Consider the following 25,277-nt stretch of genomic DNA (forward strand, 5'->3'; position numbering starts at 1 on the left):
TACTTGTTTGTTTTTGGAGAGTTGTAGAGTCTGATGCATGACCTACACTATCTGCTGCTCATGTTGAACATGAAAGTCTTGCTGAGTGTGGTGGCCACAGTTCATAGTCTTCTCTTTTTCTTCATCACAGTAAATGGTGAATTGAATTTAAAGCTACTTTATCATTCCACGGTCTGGAAAATAAATCAGTACTTCCACTGATCCAAACACACAGCCAACTGTCAAATTTATTTATTCTCAGGATACAATCAAAACAACCAGAGTTGTAGATTAAATGACATCAGTAATAAAAGACCTGTGAAAGGCAATGATGAGAGACAAAACAATATCAACCAGTATAAATAAATGTAAAACATAGAGACAGATGCAAATTGTAAAATAGTTATCTAATTAAAGAAATAGCTAAAATAAAATCTACAAGCCAATAAAGACATCCACAGGCTATTGAAAACATGTCAGTCTTGAGTTTTGATTTAAATGTCAGTAAAGGAATCACACCTAATACAATGGAAGTCTATTCCAAAGCATTGGCTCAGCTACTGGAAAGGCATGGTGCCACTACTCACTGTCCTTGACCATGGAACAGACAAAACTAATTCACTTGAGTGATGTTTTTTTAAATAAACAAATCATCCATGTTTCAGTCAGCTCTTTTAGCATTCAACCTTTCACAACCTGGAGGCAGTCAAAGAAGAACTGAACTGAATTTTCTAACTTGCCCGTAGATGTGAATGGGAGTGTGCTTGTTTGTCTCTATGTGTCACCCTGTGATAAACTGGTGACCTGTCCAGAGTGTCCCCTGCCTTCACCCTAAGTCAGCGAGGATAGACTCCAGCCTCCCTATGGCCCTATTAGGGTTAAGCGGTGTTTAGATAATGGATGGATGTTAGGTAGGAGGCAAATCTTTCAAGGGTAATGCTTTGTCAGACTGGGTCTTGATATTGAGAGGGCAGGATGATCAGCTGTACCAAAAGCAGGACTGAGGTCTAAAGACTTTATTCAGAAACAGAATTCTCTTTATTGCAAAGTAAGTCCGTACACACAACGAATCATTTTTTGTATTTTGAAGTATGACAATGAAGATAAAGTAAAAGCAAGTACTGCAACGCAAGACACACCAAGAATATTAAAAATGTGTCTGTTTTAAAATGATGGAGTTGACCATTTTCTGAGAGGATGTGTAACATATGAACCATGAGATGTATGCATGCATTTGTAAATGTTTTCAGTATTAAGTACAACAAATGTGTACAGTGCAACAATAATTGTTCGGAAAACTGTGTGTTGTGCATTCCCTGACAAAGGTGTGGGTATATTAATGTAATGTGTAGTGTCAGTGGGGCTATGATAGGAAACCATTTTAGGCAGGGGTCCTAGCCCTAGTTGATGAGGCGTGAAGTTTGGTTGTAATAGACCACAGTCTCCTAATGGAGAGTGTCTCAGAAACTTTGTGTATGGGGTGGGAGGCATTGGCACAATCTGTCCTGCCCACCCCAGGGTTCTGAGGGTGTACAGGTTTGGTTGAGCTGGTAGACTGCAGTCAGTCAAACCTCTAAGCAGAATGAACACACTGCAGTCTGACTTTTACAAAAATTCTTGGAAGCCAACCTGAGTTTTCACTGTCCAAAGGTTTCACTTGTTGTTAGATCATCTGACAGATTCTTGGTTGAAGCCTAGTTTTTAGATATTCAAATGGTCATTTCTCTTCAATGACGTGCCCCCCAAAAAATGTAATGCTGAGAATGCATAAATACATGTCCTTCAAACTCTTTTAGTCTTAGGCCCTTTTTCACAGCAGCAAGGCTGGACTGGACAAGTTCTAACAGTGTGTGGTTAAAGTGCTGACAGGGAACCTCTTTCCTAAAATCATTCCAAAAAGGAAAGCCAACTACAGCATCTATGTTAGTGAATAAGATACAAAAGTTAAGCTAAAATCAATGCTGATGCTGTGATTGTGGCTGTAGCTTTAGCTGTGCTGTGGTTGGCTGCTTCACAAGAGCTCCAAAACAAGTAAAAAATCAAACTGCTTAATTGCGTTAATGCTAGTTAAGTTACCAAAATGAATTTTGTAAACCCCATTTTGATTTTATAACATAAGTTATATGATATGTTTTATATATTAATATATCCTCATACGGGCAAATGCAGATACAAAAGCTATTATTTTAGATTTCCTGTAAATGATAAATGGTTTGTATTTATATAGCACTTTCGTGGAATTATGCAGAAAACTTAAAATCAAGCCATCATCACTGAAATACAACACGGGTGGCTGCAATGCTTGGGCCACATGTCTCAGGCAGATTTAACTCCCAAAACTGCACTGAGGTGGAGTTCTCCAGGTAAACAGAAGCCTATAGAAATGGCACAATAGAAGACAAACTAATCGAGATGTACTAAACCTGGATAAGGTTTTAAATGTTGCCAAAAAGTGGGATCAGTAGACAGAGTTTATTATGGCTTAATGTGTCACAGAGGATACAGTGAATCTACTCAGTAAAAGCCAATCTTTCAACTGACTACAATCTATCAGGACACCTGAAACATGTTCTATTGAGGTTTTCATCACTCAACAAACAAAGCTGAGTGGAACTTCCAAAATTATTGGTGTGTTTCTTTAACTTACACAATTATCGGCTGCTTCTAAGGCGTGCTCTACTGTCACCATGACAGCAGAGCACAACACAGCATCATGTGGGATGGGTGACATAACGTTTCTTTCCAGGCGCCGGGTTGCTTTTTCCCAGAGTCGCACTATGTACCACAGGCCTGGCCCACTGCTCTGCTTTTGTGTGTCTTCCCTGCTTGTGGTTGAGGTAGAAAAAAACTGACTGGCCAAAGTCAGCAGTTCAGCAGCAGTCCATCTGCAATACTCATTTTATCGGACCCCAACTTGAAAAATGAAACCCCCCCAAAAAACTCTCACCTCATTTCAAAGTAGTAGGTTTTCCCATATTGCTGTTTTCTATTCTTGTAAATAATGCGCTTCTGTTTCCTCTCTTTCCTTTTCTCCCATTCACTCCAGGTTTCCCTTGTCTTTTTCCACTGCATAATTGTAGCCACTCTCCGTTGGTCCCTCTCTTCTGGCCAAAAGCTTAAAAAGCTCAGAAAGTCCCACCATTATTATATGACTTCATCTTTCCACTTTATGTGTGTCCTTGCAGAGAAGAACAAAGTATCGTCATTACCGTTAGCATACTTGTATGATGTAACTTTCTTGACAGTGCAGTGAGTAGAAAACCTTGTGCAAGACTGACAAAATATTTGAATGTGTTAAAAGCGAATGCTATTGTGGACAGTAAAAAGCTGTTTATTATGTTATTTCATTGTTGAAGTCAAAATCAATGAGAGAGAAGTGATTGCAATACAACATGCAAACAGTACTGTACATGCTATACAATAATTTTGTAGAGAGAAGAATGAACAGATACAGTTTTCTTGGCTAATCACCAGATGATGTTTTGCCTTTCATTTAGTTTACTTCCTCAAATGTGGAATATAGCTGACTATAATACTGAAATGACTCGCAATGTCTCTATAATTTCCATGGGGTGATCTATTCTTGCACATTGCTGTTGAGTTTCTAAAGTCAGCCTCACACATGCTAATGGACTGGAGTGCATGATAGTTCAGATTCGGTTGTTCCCAAATGCCTTTTTGTGACTCCTTGTGTTCCACTCTGTATGCCACAAGTAAAAACTGGTATAACAAGTAAAAACTGACCCTAATGAGATTAGCAAAATGGCAATTTAGTATGACCATTTCTGTTCTGTAGAACTCCTTGTTTTCCATGAATCTCTGCAACAGTGGTGGAGCGTACAAAGTTGACACATTAAGTAAAAATAGGCACTTTAATGGAAAATACACCAGGTTGAAACAATCAGAATTATCCTTAAATATGGATGGCTGCTGTTTAAATCTAATTTTAACCTGATGATCACCATTTCATTACCTTACACGACCTCAGGCATATGGGTTGTGTAAAGCATCTTGAGACAATTCGAATTGTAATTGGCGCTATAGTAATAAAACTGAATTGAACTGAACTTTCATAATCTATAACTTCAGCCTCCCAGGTAGATTGTTTTTGCACAGATGCCTGGATTCAGACTCCTTTGGACCCTTGATGCTGCCTCAATCTTCATCTGCTTTTGGGCTGTAAAAAAGCATCTGGAATTGAGTGGTGTGCCAGACTTAACAAGCAAATGCAGTTTGTCAAAGGCAGTACATCAAAACTACCAGGATGTCCCACTCCATCCATTTGCATTTTGCAATGTGCATTCTGACCCACAGTTGTCAGCACAGTTACGTTATATATGTCACACTGTCTCGCATAACTATTAAAAAAGCTTTATATATCATCAGAAATCCAGTCTAGACCATGTATATATATATGCATGGTCTAGACTGGATTTCTGATTAATTTAATGTTATCTTCACTGAAAAAAAAATGCTTCTCTTTCAAAAATATAGACATTTCTAAGTGTCCCTAAACTTTTGGACGGTAGTGTTCTCACAACAAACTGTTAATTTTTTCTCCGCTTATCTTTGAATGTGTTCAGTTATAATGTCAATCGATTTGTTTGGTGTGTTTACGTGATTGGCTGATTAACGTCATAGAACAACTTGATTGGATAGAATTATTTCATGACAGACCCAAAACAATTCTGATTGGATAGAATCAAATGACGTTACGTTCAGGAATAAGGAAGTCCCCGTTCGCCGTGCTGGCGCGGAATTTGGAAAAAAAAAATCATGAAAAGCGATAAAACGACATGGCAGAAAATTACCCAAGGACCAAACTTAGACGAGACAAGTCTTCTGTCGATGAGCTGCAGTCAACACCGAAGAGCGGCCACGGGAGACTGTTTTCCGGTAACAGTACAGCAAAGCCTGCTGGGTGAGTCTTCTGTTCAGGTTCAGGAATCGATAAAAACTGTCATGTTGAAGCCGGATCAAAGCTATAGTAGTTCATTTCATACTTAGTTCCAGTTAGTGGCGGCCGGCTTCAATAAAACATTTGCCTGGTGAGAAAATGAAATAGCATTAACATCTTTAAAAATCTGTAGAATACTTTTCTAAACATGGCCACAGAGTTCCTAATAGTGACAGCATCATACATCAACATCTAAAGCCAAATAAAAGACACAGAAAGAACTAAAAGAAGTGAGTCAAAAGCCAGTTTAAAAGTGCATCAGGTTTCAGAAATGACGAAATGTAACTTTGCAGTGTTGCTCCATGCATCGTACTCACCTGACATGCACCATCTGAAACTATGTGTTTCCCAAACTGAAATCCTATTTGCATGTTAGCTATTTTCAGAGTGATAATGAAGTCATCCATGCTGCTGAAGAGTATCTGTGTGTTCAAGATGTGACCTTCTTCTTTTTCATGCAGTGTTTTTAGTGACCTATACAGATTACCTGTAAAAAAAAAAAGAAAAAGAAAAAAAAAGCCTGTGTAGAGATCAATAAGATTGCCTCTTGTCTTGATGAAGTACCAGCAAATAGATGCCACTCAGATGCTCTCTGTGTAGATACAGCTTTAGTAGAGTTTCTTCACTACCAGGTTGATCCCAAAATTCTGACAGCATGATGGTACCTTTTGGTCTGTAGTACGACAGGAATCCAACGAACCATAGATGGTGTAGGTACAAGAAATATCAGACAACAACAGCAACATGTAAAATGGTGGTGGCAAGTGCAGTCATAGGAACAAGTCTGCTGTTAAAATAAGTGAAAAAAACATCAAGAGTTGCGTATAGAAATACTTTGCTTTTGAGTCAGATTATCAGCTGAACTGATTCTCATTTTTATTTCGTCACTCCAAAGGTCCCCTTTCGACAGGGCTGGTCCAGGCTGCACTTATGGTAATGAAATATGAAAAATATAAAAGGGGGGGTAGCCAGCCCATCAAAAAGGTCAAGGATAATTTAATGAATCAAAAATGATAAACAATGCGTGCTGAGCTGGAGCTGCATTACAGAACCTGCAACACAACAGACCAATATGTCAGAACTCACTGGACATTTTTACACTCGTGGCATGGCTGACACAACTGATTCTGTGAACTGCATCTGCCCTGCGGAGCTGCTGAATCCTAATCAAGGAAAGAATGCAACAAGGCAAAGAAAAGATTAACCCTACTAACTGAATTTAGCATGTTCTCTCTGACGCAGTGTCAGTTAAAATGGAACATTATGAGCAAGACAAAGATAAAGTCTATGGCTGGGTTGTTGTATTACATTCTGCAGGAGTACATAATAAGGACAGAACTTAGTTCATGATTAAGTCATGGTGGGAAAAAAACCTCTTGAGAATTTCCTATTAAATGGACAACACCAAACAAAGTAAAAAGGCATACATTAATTTGCACAGCATTTGGCAGAATCTACAAGAAGAATCCAGATACAGTGATCTGAGAGCAACTGTATGTCAAAGAATTACATACAGTTGATTAAAAGTCACCATTGTTTAAAAAAAAATCAAAGCTGATTGGAGACTTTTCTGTTACTGCACAGGCTACAATCTCTATTTTCTCTTTCTCTTTTATTTACACAACTGTGCACCAGATCTAAGATCAGCCACAAAAATTATTTGATTGACAAATTAAAAATTCATACCTAACTTTAGAAAGGAAAGAAAACAATAAATACGTTTAGAATTTCTAGATATACTTTGTGTCGTCTATTAATATGCACCACATTTGAAATACACCATGCTGCATTCAGCACCATGCAGGATAAGGATTATAAAGAGGAGGCAGAACAGTGGTGGTTGTGTGGAACCCACTGTGTGTGATACCTGGTTTACAGGTCAGCGCTTCCTCCAGCAGCCTGGTGGAACATACAGCCGCTGCCTGCCGTGGAGAGCCTGTGGGCGTTCACACTGAAGTCTGCTCTGCCATACCTGGAAAAGCAGCGCTGGGACTTGGTTTCTGATCTGCCACATCTATCTGCAGTGGTAAGTTATGGCTTCATACAGCACCTGTCATGAATATGATGAAACTTAAGACACACATCAGAGAGACTCGACATCAGCATGCTGAGTTCGGAATGTTCAAAGTTCAGTTGTTCAGAAGTGTTCTTGCTGTGCGCTTGTATAGACTACACTCCTGCATGCACAGACTTCAGCCTGACACGTTCAGTTAGCCTGTCCCAGTGAAGAACCTGTGCTATGTAAAGCTCATCTCTAATCCCATTGTTGTACATCTTAAGGTCAATGCATCAAACCTAACATAATTTGTAATCCATGCTCTGTATTCATAATGTGAATCATCAAATAAGGTAATTCCACCTCCACCAAATTTTTAAAAAAAAGTTACCCGTGTGGCTATCTCGTATTTGTCTAATTGTCAGAGTCCTGAAATTTTGCAGGCTCATTGATATGTACATGTGATCTTCATTGACTTTGATAGAATAATACAAACCGTTTAAATGATAGTGAAAATTTGGTCAAAACATTTCAATGTTTCTGTCTACTCTGATATTCCACCAACTATGGCCCTGCCGATATGGATTTTGTTGAGGCAGATGCCGATATTTAGCAGAAAAAAATCTGATTACTGATGAATTGGCCGATTAATTTAAAAAATATATATTGAGCAAAATAACTTGTTTTTTGGTCCCTTAACGCTTACAACAACAAAGATATGAGCTGCAGACAGAACATTTTACTCTTACGATACTTTGTTCTTTAGTATTTGTTTAACTTTACAACAGAGAGGAATTTTCAAGTACAAACTCATGCAACAAAACCTCTGGAGAATTATTTAACCTTAAAAAAGTGTCAGTCTATAAGTGAGTTATGAAATACATCTGGTCTGGTTCTTCTTGTTGCTGCAAATTAGAAGTAGGTTATAGTACAAGTGAAGTTACTGGCAAAACATTATTTCTGATGCGTTCTGATGCCCTTTAATGTTAACTCACATCTTCTCTACTCCATTATTTTTTTGCCATGAGTCATAGGAACCAAAGTAAAAAGCAGAGACGCCTTGCTCAGATGTCAAAACATGTCGTCTTTGATAAGAGTTGCATTTTAAATATATAATGGACACTAATGTTTCTCCATAGCAACACACACAGTGAGTTGCTGTTACAGTCTGTGTCACATTCTAGTGTTTTCTGACAAAGTAAAACTAAGAGTGACATTGTGATGGTTGCTGAAGACGGACAGTAACGTTAGTCACTTTAACTTTTCTGGCCAGCACTGAATGAACTGCCTCCCCTCTGCGTTCGCATAGCTCCTCCTTAACAAGCAGCCGACGGAGTGTACTCTCAAATATTTTTTACACTTACATTTCTTCTGCAGTTACTTCCTGGTTTTTAAGCTGTTATCTAACGCTATGCTCTGTTGGCATAACTACAGTGATGTTATTGCTAACATAAACAGATAGGGAGTAACTTAAGCTAGGTTAGCTCAACTTTAGCAATACAACATAAATGAAAAACATGACCGATGCAACGAAGTGCACATCACTTGTCATGACACATGGCAAAGAGAGTTAAACTGAAAGGGGAGACATGTTGAGTCACTGTTAATTTCACAACGTCGTTCTAAACTTCCCTGTTGGCTCAGCCCACTCCTGTAATGTTGTCTGGCTGTAGCTTACTTCAGCGGTGAGGACTGAGGATTGACGGAGTCAGAGCTCCATGTATTGGACAAACGGTGCAAGGACATCATTCTGCGTGATTCTGACACTTAACAGCATTCATTGTTTTATGAGAAATTAAGAATTTTTCATTGTTTAATCGGCAAAATTCTGACTGATGATCATTATTTTATAAAGGGCTATAATCAATCGCTTTAATTGGCCGGCCGATAAATCCGTCAGGCCCTACTACCAACCATAAAACCTTTACTGTTCATGCTAAAAGACTGACATTTTTTCATGTGACTGGCACCAATAGGAGCTCTACAAATGTAGAGTATGGTGCCTGTCAGAGGCAAACTTTATTTGAAAAAATGTTACGATGGCCCAGTGCGTCTGCATCGCTTACCTGGGAAAGAGATGGGAGCAGGATGCAGTTTGGTAAGACGGCAAAGTGGCACAGGCAGTATGATGCTCTGGATAATGTTCTGGTGGGAAACCTTGGGTCCTATATCCATGTGTTGATGTTATTTTGACAGATATCGCTCCTAAATATTGTTGCAGACCATGTACACCCTTTTGAGGCAGCAGTATTTCCTGATGGCAGCGGCCACTTTCAGCAGGCTAATGCTCCCTCTGGGACTGCAGAGTCTGCCAACAAATGTTTTGAAGAACATGACAAAGGGTTCAAAATGCTGACTTGATTAAGTTCTACAGAACTTAAACCAGTTGAGCATGTGTGGGGTTATAATTATTACTTCTTGCCCTTGTTTATAGAATGTCAAACCATGTGTTTAAAGTTGCGTCCGTTTTTCTTTGTCCTATTAGAGACCCACAGCAATGAAGGTGGATAAACCGCAGTGGTGTGACCTCAGCAGTGAGGTTGCCATGTTCCCTGAGTCCTCTGCACATGCTCCAAGGATTTCATCGAGCCGACATTCTCTCAGCTTCAGCCCCTATGAGCAAGACCTCTCAGAACAGATGAAACCTGTACCACATCCACCTGATAAACAACTGTTCTCTCCCAGCTGGAAGAGTCCTAATTGCAAGGCATTGTCTCCTCAACACTCGAGCAAAAGACAGCAGCTGTCCCTTCGCAGGCAGGATGAAGCAGCAGCATCATCAGCAGGACCCTCTAATGCTGGTGGTGAAGAGGGGACGGCAGGAGGGGAACTAGAAGAAGACACTGGACCAGTCAGCAGGCAGCTTTTTATGGATGGTGTGAAGAAGTCTGACAGCCCAGTTCCTCTGCAGAAGGAGGGTGAAAATAAAGAGGGAGTGACGGAGGAAGAGGATGAAGAAGCAGAGGAGGTACAGAGGAGTGTAGAAGTCAGAATAGGAAGACTGCAGAGCTGCCCCATGTGCCTGCAGCAGTTCCCTGCCGGGTGAGTACTACACAAAATTTAGTTTATGTTTTTCACTAAAAGACTTTTTTCGTCCATCTACAATTTCTGTTGTGGTTCTTCATTTATGAAGAAGTGAATTTCCACCTATTTCCGTTAATCTTATGCTTCCCACTAGGAATGTTAATGATTAATCAAATCACTGATTAATTGCTGTTAATAATTTAATAGTGGTGGGACGTGATTAAAAAAAGTTAAGCCTAAGAATTACAGGCTTTGTAATTAATTAATCACATTTTTATCATATAGCAATATTTGACACAATAAGTAAAGTTTTTCAATTCAAATAAATATTGGTTGACAGTTGAATCAATGAATAGACATATATGTGTTTAGAATGTAAATTTTTATAAAATTAACACAATTTTAAAACAGGACATACAGAAAAAAGTGAATTTGATGATTTAAAGCCTTGATTTAGTCGGTTTAATAGTTTTTCCATATAGGAAATATGGAATATGCTGATGTTGATGATGGTCTACCAGATCATTTAGCCTTGCATAAGCAGCCTTCCTCTTTAAATTTTTGGTACCCAGTCCAAATTTGTTTGCCAGTTGGTGAAGTATTTTTCAAATTCTGCATTAGAGGCACGCTGCACAGTCTTGGGTGACTGTGTGCGAGGATATTCCAAGGCGCAAAATGGCTTCTCTTTGGGAGTTAATGGCATGGTTCAACCTGAAAACTGAACAAAAATATAACATCCGTCCATCCTCTATACACCGCTTTATCCTCACTAGGGTCGTGGGGGGTGCTGGAGCCTATCCCAGCTGACTCGGGCGAAGACAGGGGACACCCTGGACAGGTCACCAGTCTGTCACAGGGCTACATATAAAGACAGACAATCACTCTCACATTCACACCTACGGACAATTTAGAGTGATCAATTAACCTCAGCATATTTTTGAACTGTGGGAGGAAGCCGGAGTGCCTGGAGAAAACCCATGCATGCACAGGGAGAACATGCAAACTCCATGCAGAAAGATCCCAGGCCCAGGCCCGGATTTGAACCGGGGATCTTCTTGCTGCAAGGTGAAAGTGCTAACCACTACGTCACTGTGCAGCCCTTAGAATGATTTGTGAATGATGAAAATATTCTGCTGAGCAATGAGCAAAATGTACATAACATTCAGTCTATTTAAAACCTGTCATTTTCATTTCAGAAGCCTGATGAAAAGGATTTAAGTGAGTGTCTACCAGGCGTTATAAATACAAAATGTTAAAATAGGTATAAATATAAACTACAGTGGTCCCTCGCCATATTGTGGTTCACTATTCGCGGTCTCACTGTATCACAGATGTTTCCCTATGCTGCCAGATTTTGTGGGATATAGAGGTTTTTGTATATTTATTATTGTCGCGAGCTGCATAGTAGAATGATGTTGGAGAAAGGACATTTGCAGTCTTCAACTGGCAGATGTTTTTATTTTGACACATCGAAAACATTGTTGAAACTATGGCTGGAAGTCCTCAAAAACATTTTACAGTCACAGTACTAACAACATAACACTAAACTAACTAGGCTGACTAAACCACAAAAACACAATAAAACACAAACACTAATAACACTAACATAAACTACAATCTTCTTCTTCTTTTCCTTTCGGCTTTTCCCTTCAGGGATCGCCACAGCGAATCAATTGCCTCCATCTAACCCTGTCTTCTGCATCCTCTTCTCTCACACCAACTACCTTCATGTCCTCTTTAACCACATCCATAAACCTCCTCTTTGGTTTTCCTCTAGGCCTCCTGCCTGGCAGTGGGAAACTCAGCATCCTTCTACCAATATATTCACTCTCTCTCCTCTGGACATGTCTGAACCATCTCAGTCTGGCCTCTCTGACTTTATCTCCAAAGCCTCTAACATGTGCTGTCCCTCTGATGTACTCACTAACATAAACCACAATAATGATGTTTCAACCACCAACACCCTGAGCTCCCATGGTGCATTGCAGCACCGGCTCTGCAATCGCTACATTATTTTAATTATTTTTGCAGTAAAACGAACATTTTCTAGCCTACAAAATTGAAAAAAATACAAACAATATCTAAAAAATAATAATTAAAACATTAAAAGAATATTTAATCTCAGTAAAATGCGCATTGTACAATGCTGGGCTCTGATTGGCTCAGTGATTGTAGCATCAGTCTGCTCTGTCTCCTGTGTGTAGCAACATTCAGCGTCTCGCTTTATCCATTTCACAGAGACTGATCGCTGCGTGTAATGTTACTCTGTGGTGTGTGGGGAGGGTTTATAAAGACTTAGAATATATAACAATAACATAATAAAAATGGTCGCTACTTTGTGAGTTTTTGGCTGTTGCAGAGGAGTTTGGAATATAACCACCACGATAGATGAGGGATCACTGTACAAAAAATACAAATAGGTAAAACTATAATATACAATAAATACAAACAGGTATTCAGGACATATTTATGTAATGAAAGAAAAAGGCACAAAGTCTAGAGAGCAGATCGGACGGCGTCTGGACACAGCCACGCCGTCTTGCTGACGTTCTGACTTTTGAATCGAGCAGCACAGACTGCATGCATCAGTATGTACTAATCACACACTGAGTGTGTTCATTGTCAGTTCCGTGTTCCTGTCTCTCCAGGTTCACCCAGATGGACTGTGACGGCCACCTGGCCCAGTGTCTGTCGGAGATGAATGTGGACATGACCTGGTGAGTCGACGGGACGCTGGCTGCTGTCCAGGAGCTACGAGCAGCCCAGATGCCCCACACACTCCAGGATCATATCAGATGGATGAGGACACACCCTGAGAGCAACTCATGCAAATAACTCTCACTGTCCATGACACTTTACACTGACTATGCTCTGAGAGAGGGAGCCCACAAGTTCAAGGTGAGGAGACAAGGATGTTTGCCTGTTTTGTGAAAAGTCATGGAAGATGGGGTCGTATTGAGAATTTTACACTGGGGCCTGTCCACATGGCCTCTGATGCCTTTGATTTCTGCTGATCAAAAGGCTCTTCAGACAAAAAGACCTTCCCGCCCCCCTCGTGCTCTGGGAGATAAAACCAGGAATGGAAGCGGGCTCGTCTTCCAAACTAAGCTGCTTCCACAAAACCGTAGACTGGTCTGAAGAGAGAGTTTTTCACTGTGTGACTAGACAGCTGTGGAGAGGAGGGACAGGAGTACGGCACTGTTCACAGTTTTTACTCAATACTGTGTGGTATTTCTGTCTAAATACTATTGTTGTTATCTCCCTGGAGAGGAGTCTGAAAATGTGAACGCACCTTTATGACGGCTGTCTTTCACTCAGCCTTCCAGCGCGGTCATTCAGAACCAACGTTGTCAGACAGCACGTCTTAAAACGAGGAATTCTCTTGGAAATATTTCAGATGTTTTTTTCTAACATTAGCTTGTTTTGCGCTTTTTCGTTTGCTGCCGAATTGTCGTGGTCAACTGCTGTTTATTCGCTGTTTCTAGTTTGTAGAAGGATTCAGCAAAAAGCTCTGACACTGTTCACAATGCTCCTGCAACATGTGTAAACAATAACTGTCATGAATCAGGATGTCCTGTGAAACTATTGCTATCACCACTGTAACCTGCAGTATGTGTTTGTGAGCAGTGGTATGTGCACACTGAACTGGAGCAGAAAAGAAAACCTCACGTTCTGTTTCAGTCAGCAGCAGGGATGACCCGACCTTCATGTTGGGCGACCATTACGGTGATGAGAGGTGGGTCTGCAGCTGCCAGCGAGAGAAGAAACCAGTTTTGACAGTGGAGCCACAGACTAGAGAGAGTTTCATGTCAGGAGCATCAAGATGTTTTTTTTTCCAACATTCACACGTTGTGCATCAGGAATTAATCCCCCGGCGTCAGATTGTCAAGGTGGAGTTCTATTGAACATCCTGAGGTGTCTGAGGGATTCAACATGCAGTGCAAATGACCAGAACTGTAGTGTGATAGTGAGAGTTCCAGTGTCCTGAGTGCAGTGATAATGCTTAGGTTTGTTTGTGAGCTAAGCTATGCTACATCCAGAATCCAGCTCTGTAGTAAGTTTGATTGATAATGACTTTATCTAAAATGTATTAAAGACAGCTTTGTTCATCTGGTAAACTTCTGTCATTGTGATTGTTGTTCCTAAATCACTTCCATGTCAATGAAAACAGCCTCTGATCATGTTTAGCTGGTGGCAGTTTTCCTCTGGTAAAAACATTAAAGTTACCGTAAAACGGGGCTATAAGGGAGAGCGGGGTAATAAGGGACACTTTTCCGGAAAATGTTTTAAATGTAATTCTGCGGTTTTTATGTTGAGCAGGATGTGGTTTTGTGTTGTTTTTATCAATTATCCATGAATTCTTAAAGAAATCTAGGTAAAAACCGCAGAATTACATTTAAAACATTTTCCAGAAAAGTGTCCCTTATTACTCCGCTGTCCCTTATAGCCCCGTTTTACAGTATTGAACCATCAGGGTAGCAAAGATACGGACTGTGTGCAACTTCTCTTTCTTGTCAGCATAAATTTACAAAGGTTTCTGTCTTTGGCTAATTGTCTTCCTCCAAACCCACTTAGCAAGATGCGATATATAAGTAGATATATACGGTAAACGGCAGGGGTCAAAGAAAAATGTGCACACTGGCCTGAAGTTCACAGAATGTAACCGAGCTGATGAAATCAGCCGAACGCTCCTCTGCACATTTTTCAGTATTCTAGTAAACACTTTATTTTCTCTAGAATAGACACAGAGAATGGTGTTAGATGATGAACATTGGTTAATTGCCTTCTCCGCTCAAGTTGGATGAACAGAGTAAGTGGTGATCAGAGGATGTGCTGCTGTGTGAGGCCTTTTCCCAGGTCACCTCGCCCAAAAATGTAGCATCTGCAACGATTCTACTGCCGTCGTCTGCAAAAAAGGAGGGACTCCATGCACGGAAAACCAGTATCATTTTTAATAATTACACATATTTACAAAGATGCAGTAAAGCAAAATGAAGCAGATACAACCAGCATTATGTTAAACCAAAAATCATGGTCTGAATTCATACATTTTTAAAGAATATTTCTCTATTGGTGTTTGAATGGCCTTTAGTGTTCTGTTAGGTGGATTCAAGGACTCCCAGTTTATCCATTGGTCCCTTAGGGGGAAAAAAATGCCACCAATGTATCACATAGTGTGTAAAATGGTCAACAAAAACACTACATTAATACAATGCAGCAATGAGCTGAGTTTGGGAGGGTGGAAGAGGAAAGTTCCTTGAATGTTGAAGGGATTTCTAGCTGTGTGTCTGTTGGACTAATTGGTGACTGTGAAACTGCTTCATTATCTCCCCTCTATCTGCTTCTTCCCTGCCTGTAAAGGCCCTCCAGCTAATTGAGACCTGTTGACATGGGATCAGCTAATTAATCCTATTATGTGGTTATCTAATTGGTCAGATTTCATCAAATATTTCTCAGCCAATAGCGAGCTCTTCTTTCTTCGGAAGCACACGGATGTAGGGAGCGACACTGAGCTTGCTTCAGAGGCAAAGACTTCTGTTGGTGACTTTAATTTGTGCTCGTAGTTGATATTCACAGATGTGTTATACGTGTATGATTTTTATTTATTTATTTATTTTTACCAGGCTTTCAACAGTTCAAGTCTACATTTGGTTCCATGTTGTTTGTTGTGTGTAAAGGTGGCAGTATATGAAGATGGCTGAATTAGAAACAGCCTAAAACTTGACCGTTTACTTAAAAACTCTTGGCTTCTCATTGTGTGTGTACTTGCTGTGCACCAGCAGCTGGGGGTGTGACATTCTGATTTGGATGAATTGATGAGCTTATGGGCTGCAGTCAGTGGATCGGTGGTTAACACTGTCGCCTTGCAGCTAGAAGATCCCCGGTTTGCATCCCGGCCTGGGATCGTTCTGCGTGGATTTTGATGGTCCTCCCTGTGCATGTGTGGGTTTTCTCCAGGTTCTCAGGTTAAGTGGTGATTTTAAATTGTCCCTAGGTGTGAATGTGAGTGTGCTTGTTTGTCTCTGTGTCTACCTGTCCAGGTGAGCCTTCACCCTAAGTCAGCTGGGATAGAATCCAGCCCCCCTATGACCCTGATGAGGATGAAGCAGTGTGTGACGGATGGCATATAGAGGCAAGCTAAGCCTCTGATTCCCAGACATAAGAGTGCAGACTATCACGTGTTTGTCTGTCTTTACACCGGGTAATAAACTCAGCCAGAACATTCCAAGTGACCCCAACCTCCACAGCATAATGGAACAAGAACTGACAGAAGATTGTGGAAAGTAAATGGCGTTGGAACTGATGAATATCATGATTTCTGACTTAAAATTGGTCAATACTGACACCAGTACCAAAACAGCACTTCTTGCTGATACTTTAGGGGAATTTAAACATGTTTTACTTTTATTTTTGACTTAACAAAACTTCTTAATGCACCAGTTTAAATCACAATCTGTTTTAAAAGAACTGTGTCTAAATGCAGTACAGTGAGCTGAAACTGGAAACATTTAGAACATTAGATCGGGACACATGGCAATACAGTTAAAAAGCAAGACTAAGAATCATTCATGTCATTCATTCATTCATCCATCCGTCCATTTTAGGGTCACTGTAGCCTTGGGTTCCCCGTCTCCACCTGGGGAACCGCAGTCATGTGCACTCAGATCTGGTCACATGCTTGTTTACTGTCCACATGATCATAATGTTTGGACTCTGCACAATAGTCCAGTCCGTTAGCACTGCAGCAACATGAAGAACACATTTAAATATCATTTTAACATGATTCCTAACTGACATTTCATGTGGACTTTCACAACCAAAGGAGCAATCGAGTCAATTCAAGCATCACTGAGCGACAGTTGCAGCAGATAGAACCGGCCTCAGGGCAGAGATGGACACACACAGTGAGCCCAAAGTGGAAATGGAGATGAGACGAGGCAGCACAACCACCAGGTCGAATGGTATTTTTGAGCGGCTGCAGATGGTCACACAGTGGCAGCTGGTGAGGAAGAACCCAAGCTCAGCCAGGAAGCCTGTACACACTGCGGTAGCTGGAGCCCATGAAATGCTTTGTTTTTCAGTCCGGTATGCTGTATGTGTTTCTAAAGCTGCCAGACTGCAACTGGCAGCGAGTATACCATTACCTTCATATACCTTTATATGGTGTTTTGACATACAGGGCTGTGTGGTGTCTGCTGTACAGCACCCAGCTGATCATCTCAGACTGATAAAGTGTGAAATTCCTGGTGAGTGGGACACAATCTTTACTTTTCACTATCTATACATCCAGCTTTACCTTTGAGCATTTTGTCTCTTGTCGCCACCAGTTTTAGGCATGTCTGATGTTGCTTAGATGCTGCTCTTGTCAATTCATAGATTGGAGATAATTTGTTTCACACTGATTTTTTTTGAATTAAGTCATCTCTGAGGCAGGCTACTGAGCTCCAAACATATTGATTCCTTAACAAATTGGAGGAGTTTGGACCCAGGCAGCCATAGCTTTCAGCTGCTTTACCTGCTGAAGCCATGATGGGTGAAGAAATGTCCAATAAGAGATAAGTGCAATCAGAGATGCGGTAATTAATTTGAGCTTTGAGGCACTTCTTAAATAAAAAGTTGTCTCCCTGTTAGTGTTTCCCCCCATTGTTTGAGAAAATCATAAAAGATTTTTTTTTTAAAAAAGAAAAGAAAAGGGAGGTTGTGGTTATGGATGAAAATGTGCCACTTGCATCAATAAAAAGGCATCGTCAATTTTGGATTCACTACCTACATTATAATACACAATAATAACTTATTTTTTTTCTTTGTCATTGTACATTCTTGTTTTGTGTGAGGCATCGCCCCCCTACAAGATAGAAAAAAAAAGAAATTAACTTTGTTTTTTTTAGAAAAAAAGTGCACATAAAATCACTTCAAGTTCTTCATCAGAACTGTCATATTCATCCAGGGATGTGAGACGGGCTGAAATGTGTTCATGATGGCAGGCACAGAATGAAACATGTCTCTTTTGAAATGACAAAGCTGGTTGTGCTTTGACACGAGAATGGACATTCTGAGGGGAAAATGAACGAAGCTGAGACAGAAAAATAGACAACGTAACGACAGGGAATGTTGTAGTCCGGTGTCTCTGTTTTCCTTGTGGATGCCGATACGAACAGTCTGGTACCCAAACGACACAATCGGAATCATCCAGAAAGGAAACTCTCCCCTACTCCAGTTTGCTTTGCCTTGTTGACAGGTCCAGAGGGTGAGTTCGTCCTCCCTGTTGTCCTATACTCTTCCTCCTCCTTTTCCTCGCCTTTCAGAGTTGGCTTGCGAGTGATTTTTTTGGCTGAAACGGCAGCTTGGACAGACAGTTGGTGGGCGAAGGAGGAAGCTGGCCTCTCCTTCATACAGACTCTTCTGTGGATAGCAGCAGGGGGTTGATGTATTCAAATCCCTCAAACTCTGACTGGTCTATTCTCTTGATGACGTCCCTGAGGAGAGGGAGACGGAAAGGAGAATTAAGGGTGTTGTTTCATCACAGACCCAGAGCACAGTGCTATTAGCAGCAGACCCAGCTGCTCTCAGATCCACTGTCACCGTGCATTTTGCTCAAAAAGGAAGGTAAAGTTAAACTGAGCTTAATGCTCAATAAATCCTGCCACGCCTAGGTTTTGAAACGACATCATGGTGAGATAATCTAAATGACAGCAAGCTTGTTATCACCCTGAGCTTGGACAGATTTGCTCAGAGTTTCCCAGCACGGACAGAAGAATTTTCTATGGCATGTTTTCTAATCATACTGGCACAACTGGTCTGAGTCTTTGGTTCCTGATTTAATACCTCAACCCCGAATATTGGCATTTACCAGCACAAGGAGAAGAAGATGTTATTTTCTACAAATACATTAAAGTGATTTAAAATTCTTTTTTCTTAGCATATTACAGCCTGTTGGGGTCAGAGTGTAGGGTGATAATGATGATGATGAGGCGTCACCTCTTTCTTCTGATCAGTAACCCAGAGCCTCAATCTTCAAACCACCACTGAAATGCTTCCAGTTGCTAAACCTTACAAACTTCAGTACATGTTCAGGAGGAACCTGCTGTCAAAGCTGTTCAGCAGACAACCGGCTCTCCCAACTGAGCCGCAGCACCCATGATGTGACTCGGTCTGACTGCTAAAGGTTCAGTGATGATCAGGCAGCTTTGTCAAACATCAATTCTGGATCAACAGTTGGAGTCTTCATAAAGTTTTCAAGAAAGAGTCTTCAAGCAGCCTTCAGAGTCTGATGCGAATAATGTTTATCCAATACAGAGGCTGGAAGAGCAAAATTTTGAGATTTTAACTGACTACACAAAGCGTTACATCGTCTTATATACCTTCTCTTAAACACTCTTCTTCCATTCTGGAAGCCACGACCCATCATCTTAAGACCCAATCAGGATACACATGAAGTAGGCATGCCACGATTCACTCAACTCACGATACAATTCGAATCACGATTCGAATCATGTACAACACAAAATTAATTTACAGGCAAATGACTGATTTTTTATTATTATTATTATTTCTCTTTTAACAATACTGTAGTGTTTCTCTTATGCTCTTTACAATACAAATTAGACCTAGCAGCGAATGACAAAAAAATTGTATCAGTTCTCCTCTTCTTTTTTTTTTTTTTTAACAATACTGTTTTTTTCTTATCCTCTTTATACCTGCATAGCAAATGACTGGAAAGTGGAGACTGTTTTATCAACTCTCACATCCTGTTTTTTCTTTTTTTAACAATAGGCCTACTGCCTTCTTTTCAATAAATCAGTACAGGCATAAACTTGAAGCACTTTTTGCACTTACTACAGGTTTTTCCTTATGTCTGAATTCTTGCTTGTGTTGTACGTCGCTTTGGACAAAACCGTCTGCTAAATGACATTGCAGAATTGTAGAATAAACTAAGACATTATACGAACATAACAAAACTTGTGTTTTTTTTTTTACACTCTTTTCAAATCAATACTGCATCAGAGAATTTTTTTTTTTTTTTTAATTCCTGAGGTAGATAAGCCAGGCACAAACTAAGGCATATTTATTTTTGTCTGAACAAAAATTGAATACCAATTTAATATAAATTCCTAATAAAAAAATAAAGAATGACTTAAAATATAATTTCTCTTAAAATAAATGAATGGAGAAACATCCCACATTAAATAAATAAATAATAAATAAAAACTTTTCAGATAAACAAGTCTTTGCCAAGTTAGCCCCCTCGTCCCCCTGTTCTCCCCTTTCTTTCTTTTTTACATGTTCTTTTTAAGGAATACCAGCACATCTACATTCTCAGGCAATAGCTGAGATCTCTGCGCCGTCGCGATATCCCCTGCTGTTGAAAAGACCCTTTCACTAGAGACAGAGATGGCTGGTACAGAGAGGAAGGCTTTTGCTACAGCAGAAAGCAGTGGGTATTGTTTTTCATTTTCCTTCCACCACTTCCTGTTGTAGCTGGAGTGGCGCCACATATAGAGAACGTAGTTTCACTCGAGTGCGCCCTCTGCTGGCGTGGAGGCCACATCGCGATTCATGGTTTAATTAAATCGTGTTTTTCAAAAATCGCGGCATGCCTAACATGAAGTAATCATATCAAAAGTTAGACCACCTCCTCTTTTGTACTCTTGCTAGGTTGGCATTATTTCTGCTTGGCTGAGCGAGCCCGAGGTTTCAACTCATGAGTCCTGACGTAGAGAGGACATGAACTTCCTGTCTTTTGCCTTTTATGGACTCCATAAGCTTCTGTTGGGTTGCCGCGGTCCACAGGATTATTTATTGTACTCATAACATCAGTTGACATGTTAGGTCTCCCAATCTTATCAGTATTCGCTCTTCAATTTGATTCACACATCCCATTCGTCTAATTTTATCATTTGATCAATCTTAAGATGTCACAACAACTACAAGTATTGGATTCCCTATACTGCCGCTAAATCTGTTGTTTGGAGTACAGTATTGGTGTACTTTGCACTATTGACCAACAGCAAGCTGTCTATTACAGAATAGAAAACGTAGAGCTGGGAGCACTCAGAGCTACTGTGACTGACTAGCACTCAGTCGTTTTGACCACATTCAAAGCTAATTACAAAACTCAAAGTTTTTTCCTAATTATTTTCTTGTAAACCTTTTAAAGTTGTTTCATTACCTTCAACTGAAAGTTCTAATAGTGATTTGTATGGCCAGATCAAGGGTTCAGAGTTGGTATTCACAAATGCTGAATAAGTTCTTGATGGTTTGATTATGCAGCAGTTGTTTTCATCGGTTTTCATCTGCTCACTGCCGTTTTAAAGATCTTTAACTAACATGTATGCAACTAAAACAGCATTTAAAGATATATTTAATAACTGCTGCTGTCATTAGTATACAGCTGTGCATCATCTGGAAGCTACCTGATAAGCCAATGTTTCGTCAGTTTTTTTCTGGAATGAATTCAGTAAAATGGCATCCTTTAATGTCTCACTGTCAAGCGAGACAGAAAAAACATGATGTAGACTAATCAGTGGAGGAACTCGGACTGCTTTTTTGTTTCCTGAGTATGCCGCTTCCATTAACAAAGGCATAATCACAGGTAACTGGAGTGGAACTCCATAAATAGTGGGCTCAGAGTGGATGGGTAAAAATAATGTACTCCCTTAGCAACACTACTGCCTTCTTCTCCTGCAGCAACAGGCTGTTTACTCATCTCTCTCTCTCTCTCTCTCTCTTTCCCTGTGTGTGTGTGTGTGTGTGTGTGTGTGTGTGTGTGTGTGGCGATGGTGAGATGAAGGACTGAAACCCAAAAAGGAGGCCTCTTGCTGAGAAAGGCCACGAGGCTTTCTCCCTGTAGACACTGAACTGAGGGCTTTGAAGTTAAAACAATAGGTGCGTTCACTGGTCGACCTCCTGGTCTACCAGGTGGGTGGGAGTCTCACTTTAAGGGCCACCGGCAGTGTTGAACAGGTTGAAGATCCCACCCACATAGAGCACTAGGACAAGTGAATGGACTGCTACAGTGTCTTTCTGAGTGTACTGACTAGCATATTGATGAAGCAAATATTTTTCCTGATCTCATGTGAAGTACCCTCATTGTAGGAGTAGGTCAACAAACAAGACAACAATTAGATTTAGAAAATGTTTTTTTTTTTCTGTTCTGGAGTTCTATGGAGAACAAGGAGGCATAAAGAAAGACCACAGAGAGGGACTCATGAAAAAGAAGGGAGAAGGTTTGGGAGGCGACCAAAGCAAACAGTGTGCTCAACCCACATTTTGTCAGATTTGGATGACTTGAAAGCGTTACCAGATGCAGAATGAAGAGAAGAGGAAGGGACAGAAGAGCAAATAAAGTAAGAGAGAGACAGAACAGGATCAGGGGAGTAAAGCACGGGGATCACAAGACATCATTACAACAGGATTTTGGAAAAGACTAGCAATTTGTACTGGAAATTAACATTATAACGCTGAACATTTCACAATCTAAGAAATCATTTTAACGTCAGTGGTTCAGATTGCTACTGACGACTGTGTGGAGCTGAAATCTGAGAGTCACCACTCACGGCAGTGTTCATCCAGCTAGAGACAGTTTGGATTAGTCACGCTGTGTTCTGACCAAATGCGACGCAAATTTTAGTAACAGCACAGTTGTGTCTTAAGTTGAGACAAAAATATTAGTAGATATAATTAAGTGCAAATTTGGGAGGTATGCAGTGAGATCAGGAGTTGTCGCCTGTTTTCATTGTGAAAAGTCCTGTCTATTTTTTCCATCAGTATTTGTTGATGAATGCAACACTGACCATAATGCCATATGTAATTCAGTATTTTAACTGATAAACAATCACACTCTTTAGTGTGAGAACAATGCTTAACATGCAGCAGGACTGTCCCAGAGACCAACATTGAAGGCCCACAGGAACCCTTCTGACACATAGGCTGTCACATATGACTTGTCTCATTTGATTTTAAGACTGTTTTTGCAGTAAAGAAAGAACTGGGGGAAGATAGAATAAATTATTTAATGAGTGAATGATTTCCCTGAATACAGCCTCTGCTGTGTGAGGATTAACACCAGGTTGACCAGGCAGACTAGAACAGTATCGTGGTCGTAGTCACAATCATCAGAACCCTACAATCAATCACCAAGAATCAAGGTCAGAAAAGACCAAAGTATGCTTCCGAAGGCACTGGCTGAGGCAGCCATTTTCTAAGACGGGCAACTGGCACAGAAAAACGAAAGCCTCTCTCGCCCTCCCCTCACTATGCTGGCAAGGGCTCCCAGCAATCCTGGTTTTTAATGTCCCAATGTAAATCTGTAACATGGAGGGTTTACCCTTCTCTCTCCCTACTCGGCTCTCACTTTTCTTTCTTCTTGTGCCAAGCCCATCATGAGTGGGAGAGAGGGGAGACGGGAGAGCTTTTTGAATCACCCCCTCCTAGCAGGAGTGGGCGACGTCAGCCCCTCTCCTTGGTAACAGAGGGAAGAGAAAGGGATGAGGAGATAAAGTGCGAGACGCAGGGAGGAGGCGTGCGTCTTCTTTTGATGTGCCATGGTGTTTGATGCCAAGTTGATATCTCCACTACTGAACTGGCAATGTGCTCTCCACCCTGCTTTCCCACTCATCTCGCTCCCCCCACCACCTCGCTACCCTAACTTCTTCTGCAGCTGCTTCCCCAAAAGTCTGTCACACACTCTCATCATCAAACCTCGTCACAAATGAGCCAGGATGACTTTCAGAGGCATCTCACTGCAGCCCCTTAATTAGCTCAGCCACTGAGGCTGTCTTGAAGATCAATGTCTGGTGAACAGCAGAGGTGTGCATCACCTTCAAACTGTGAGAGAGCGATGGTAGTTACCCATAAACATCTGTCAGTGGTGCAGAACATGATGGGCATTTAATAAGGCCACTAAGTATAGCATGGTCAACAACTTTACAGTGATAATGCCAGTTTCTGACAGCATGAATCCTAATTCTGCTTCAGCTGAAGTCAGGGGTGGGAGGAGGTAAAGATAATCATGATCCATTCCAGACAGGTCTCCATCAATTGGTTTGTCTTGGATGTTGCTCCAGAATATGTATATGTCCTGAAGAGTGACCCCTACTCAAACTTTCTGACACCAGGGTTGAAGACCAAAGCATGCAATATGTTGCAAGAACATGATAATCTTGAGCCTAATTTGGAATTTGCGACATTAGATTATATGAATAAATCTGTATGGCAACATTGCTTTTTCTCAGCACTACTGTTTTCCTATAAGGACAGTTAGGACGCCAAACGTTGCAGCAGTGCTAACGTGTGTGTTAGCAACAGTGCTAACGTGTGTGTTGTGTGCTGCCTGGATGAATCCCGCCTACTGTACAATGAGCTCGGTAAGCTAAGATGTACAAGTAAGCCAGTCTGGTCTTTGTGTTCAGTCTTCAACCATCTTAACTGTTCCTGTGTACAGGATAGTTCTACCTTATCCCCAGCTGGATAGATCTACACACCGAGAAATATTTGATGGAATGTACCAGTAAACCAAAGCAGGATCCTACAGTTCTCCTAACATAGGCTGCCTACACATGATTATTGGTACCAAACATGCACACCATCCTCTGTAGATTGTATGACCAAATCTGCTTCAAACTTGTAGTCACAGTTAAGGATTTCCACCAGTGCACCAGCTGTTAGCAACAACATGCTAGCAAGGTTAGCCTGGTACTGGTCAATCAACCGGCACCATGTGGAGCTCACACTGAATGTAAACACCAAGCTCCCTGTCAATTTTGTTCAGTGGCAAATTCAAAGATATTTTTTTCAAATCATGACTGCAATCTGAATGTTGAGACCAAAACTGTAATGCCCAAAGCTAAGGTACCTCAACACTACTCAGTTTTGACAGTGAAATACATACACTCTGCCCCTCCACATTTTTGATGTGGAGAGAACCAAAGTAAGGAAACTGTGAGCAACATCTTAAACCCTTCATCCAGGCTGTAAGATGTCTTGTTGTAATGGTGTATTTTCACCTAATATTTTCCACACTGGCTTTGTTGTCATTCATTAATTTTAATAAGAATTCCATTTTTTGGAGTGAGGGGAACTTTCAGTTCAGTCTCTGCTTTTGAGCAGTAGGTTTGTTGAGAAATGGTTGGCTACAACCAGTCCAATAACTGCTTTGCAGGAGAAGTCTAAATGGTGGAGCCAGAACAATCAATCCAACATGGATATAAATGAAAATATTGTCTGACATAAGCCTGGTAATACGTATTGGCAAGGCCTGCCAGAGCCTTATGGAAGCCATTTTGTGACAGCACAGAGGAAAACAAGGCCATGGTTGTGTGT

General features: G+C 40.7%; 2 protein-coding genes and 1 long non-coding RNA gene across 5 annotated transcripts in view; 1 reads left to right on the forward strand and 2 right to left on the reverse strand.

The window, feature by feature from the left end:
• Positions 1–215: 215 nt before the first annotated feature.
• On the reverse strand, positions 216–9,430 carry LOC127534388 (uncharacterized). The gene is made up of 2 exons (XR_007942500.1): positions 8,999–9,430; positions 216–6,986 (listed from the first exon to the last, which is right to left on the reverse strand). It is a non-coding gene; the product is annotated as an uncharacterized LOC127534388 (long non-coding RNA).
• si:ch73-70k4.1 (FA core complex associated protein 20) lies at positions 4,589–14,074 on the forward strand. The gene is made up of 4 exons (XM_022200528.2): positions 4,589–4,900; positions 6,815–6,962; positions 9,418–9,974; positions 12,605–14,074. Exons 1-4 carry the CDS (start codon positions 4,776–4,778, stop codon positions 12,675–12,677), a joined length of 903 nt encoding a protein of 300 aa, XP_022056220.1. The 5' UTR covers positions 4,589–4,775; the 3' UTR covers positions 12,678–14,074.
• An 812-nt stretch (positions 14,075–14,886) lies between these two features.
• prkcz (protein kinase C, zeta) overlaps positions 14,887–25,277 on the reverse strand; it is a 144,171-nt gene continuing 133,780 nt past the window's right edge. For all 3 annotated transcript variants that reach the window (XM_022200530.2, XM_022200531.2, XM_051949368.1), the window contains one exon: positions 14,887–18,433. In XM_022200530.2, coding sequence (XP_022056222.1) covers positions 18,346–18,433 — 88 coding nt within the window. In that variant the 3' untranslated portion in view covers positions 14,887–18,345. The remainder of the gene's footprint in view (positions 18,434–25,277) is intronic.

This window comes from Acanthochromis polyacanthus, chromosome 6 (assembly GCF_021347895.1).
Source record: "Acanthochromis polyacanthus isolate Apoly-LR-REF ecotype Palm Island chromosome 6, KAUST_Apoly_ChrSc, whole genome shotgun sequence".
In the NCBI taxonomy this organism is placed as follows: Eukaryota; Metazoa; Chordata; class Actinopteri; family Pomacentridae; genus Acanthochromis; species Acanthochromis polyacanthus.

Bases quoted from the DNA above. Each gene is read 5' to 3' on its own strand.
- si:ch73-70k4.1 (XM_022200528.2), top strand. From the start codon at position 4,776: ATGGCAGAAAATTACCCAAGGACCAAACTTAGACGAGACAAGTCTTCT. The intron at 6,963-9,417 runs GTAAGTTATGGC...TTGTCCTATTAG, and splicing joins TGCCACATCTATCTGCAGTG to AGACCCACAGCAATGAAGGT. The intron at 9,975-12,604 runs GTGAGTACTACA...CTGTCTCTCCAG, and splicing joins CTGCAGCAGTTCCCTGCCGG to GTTCACCCAGATGGACTGTG.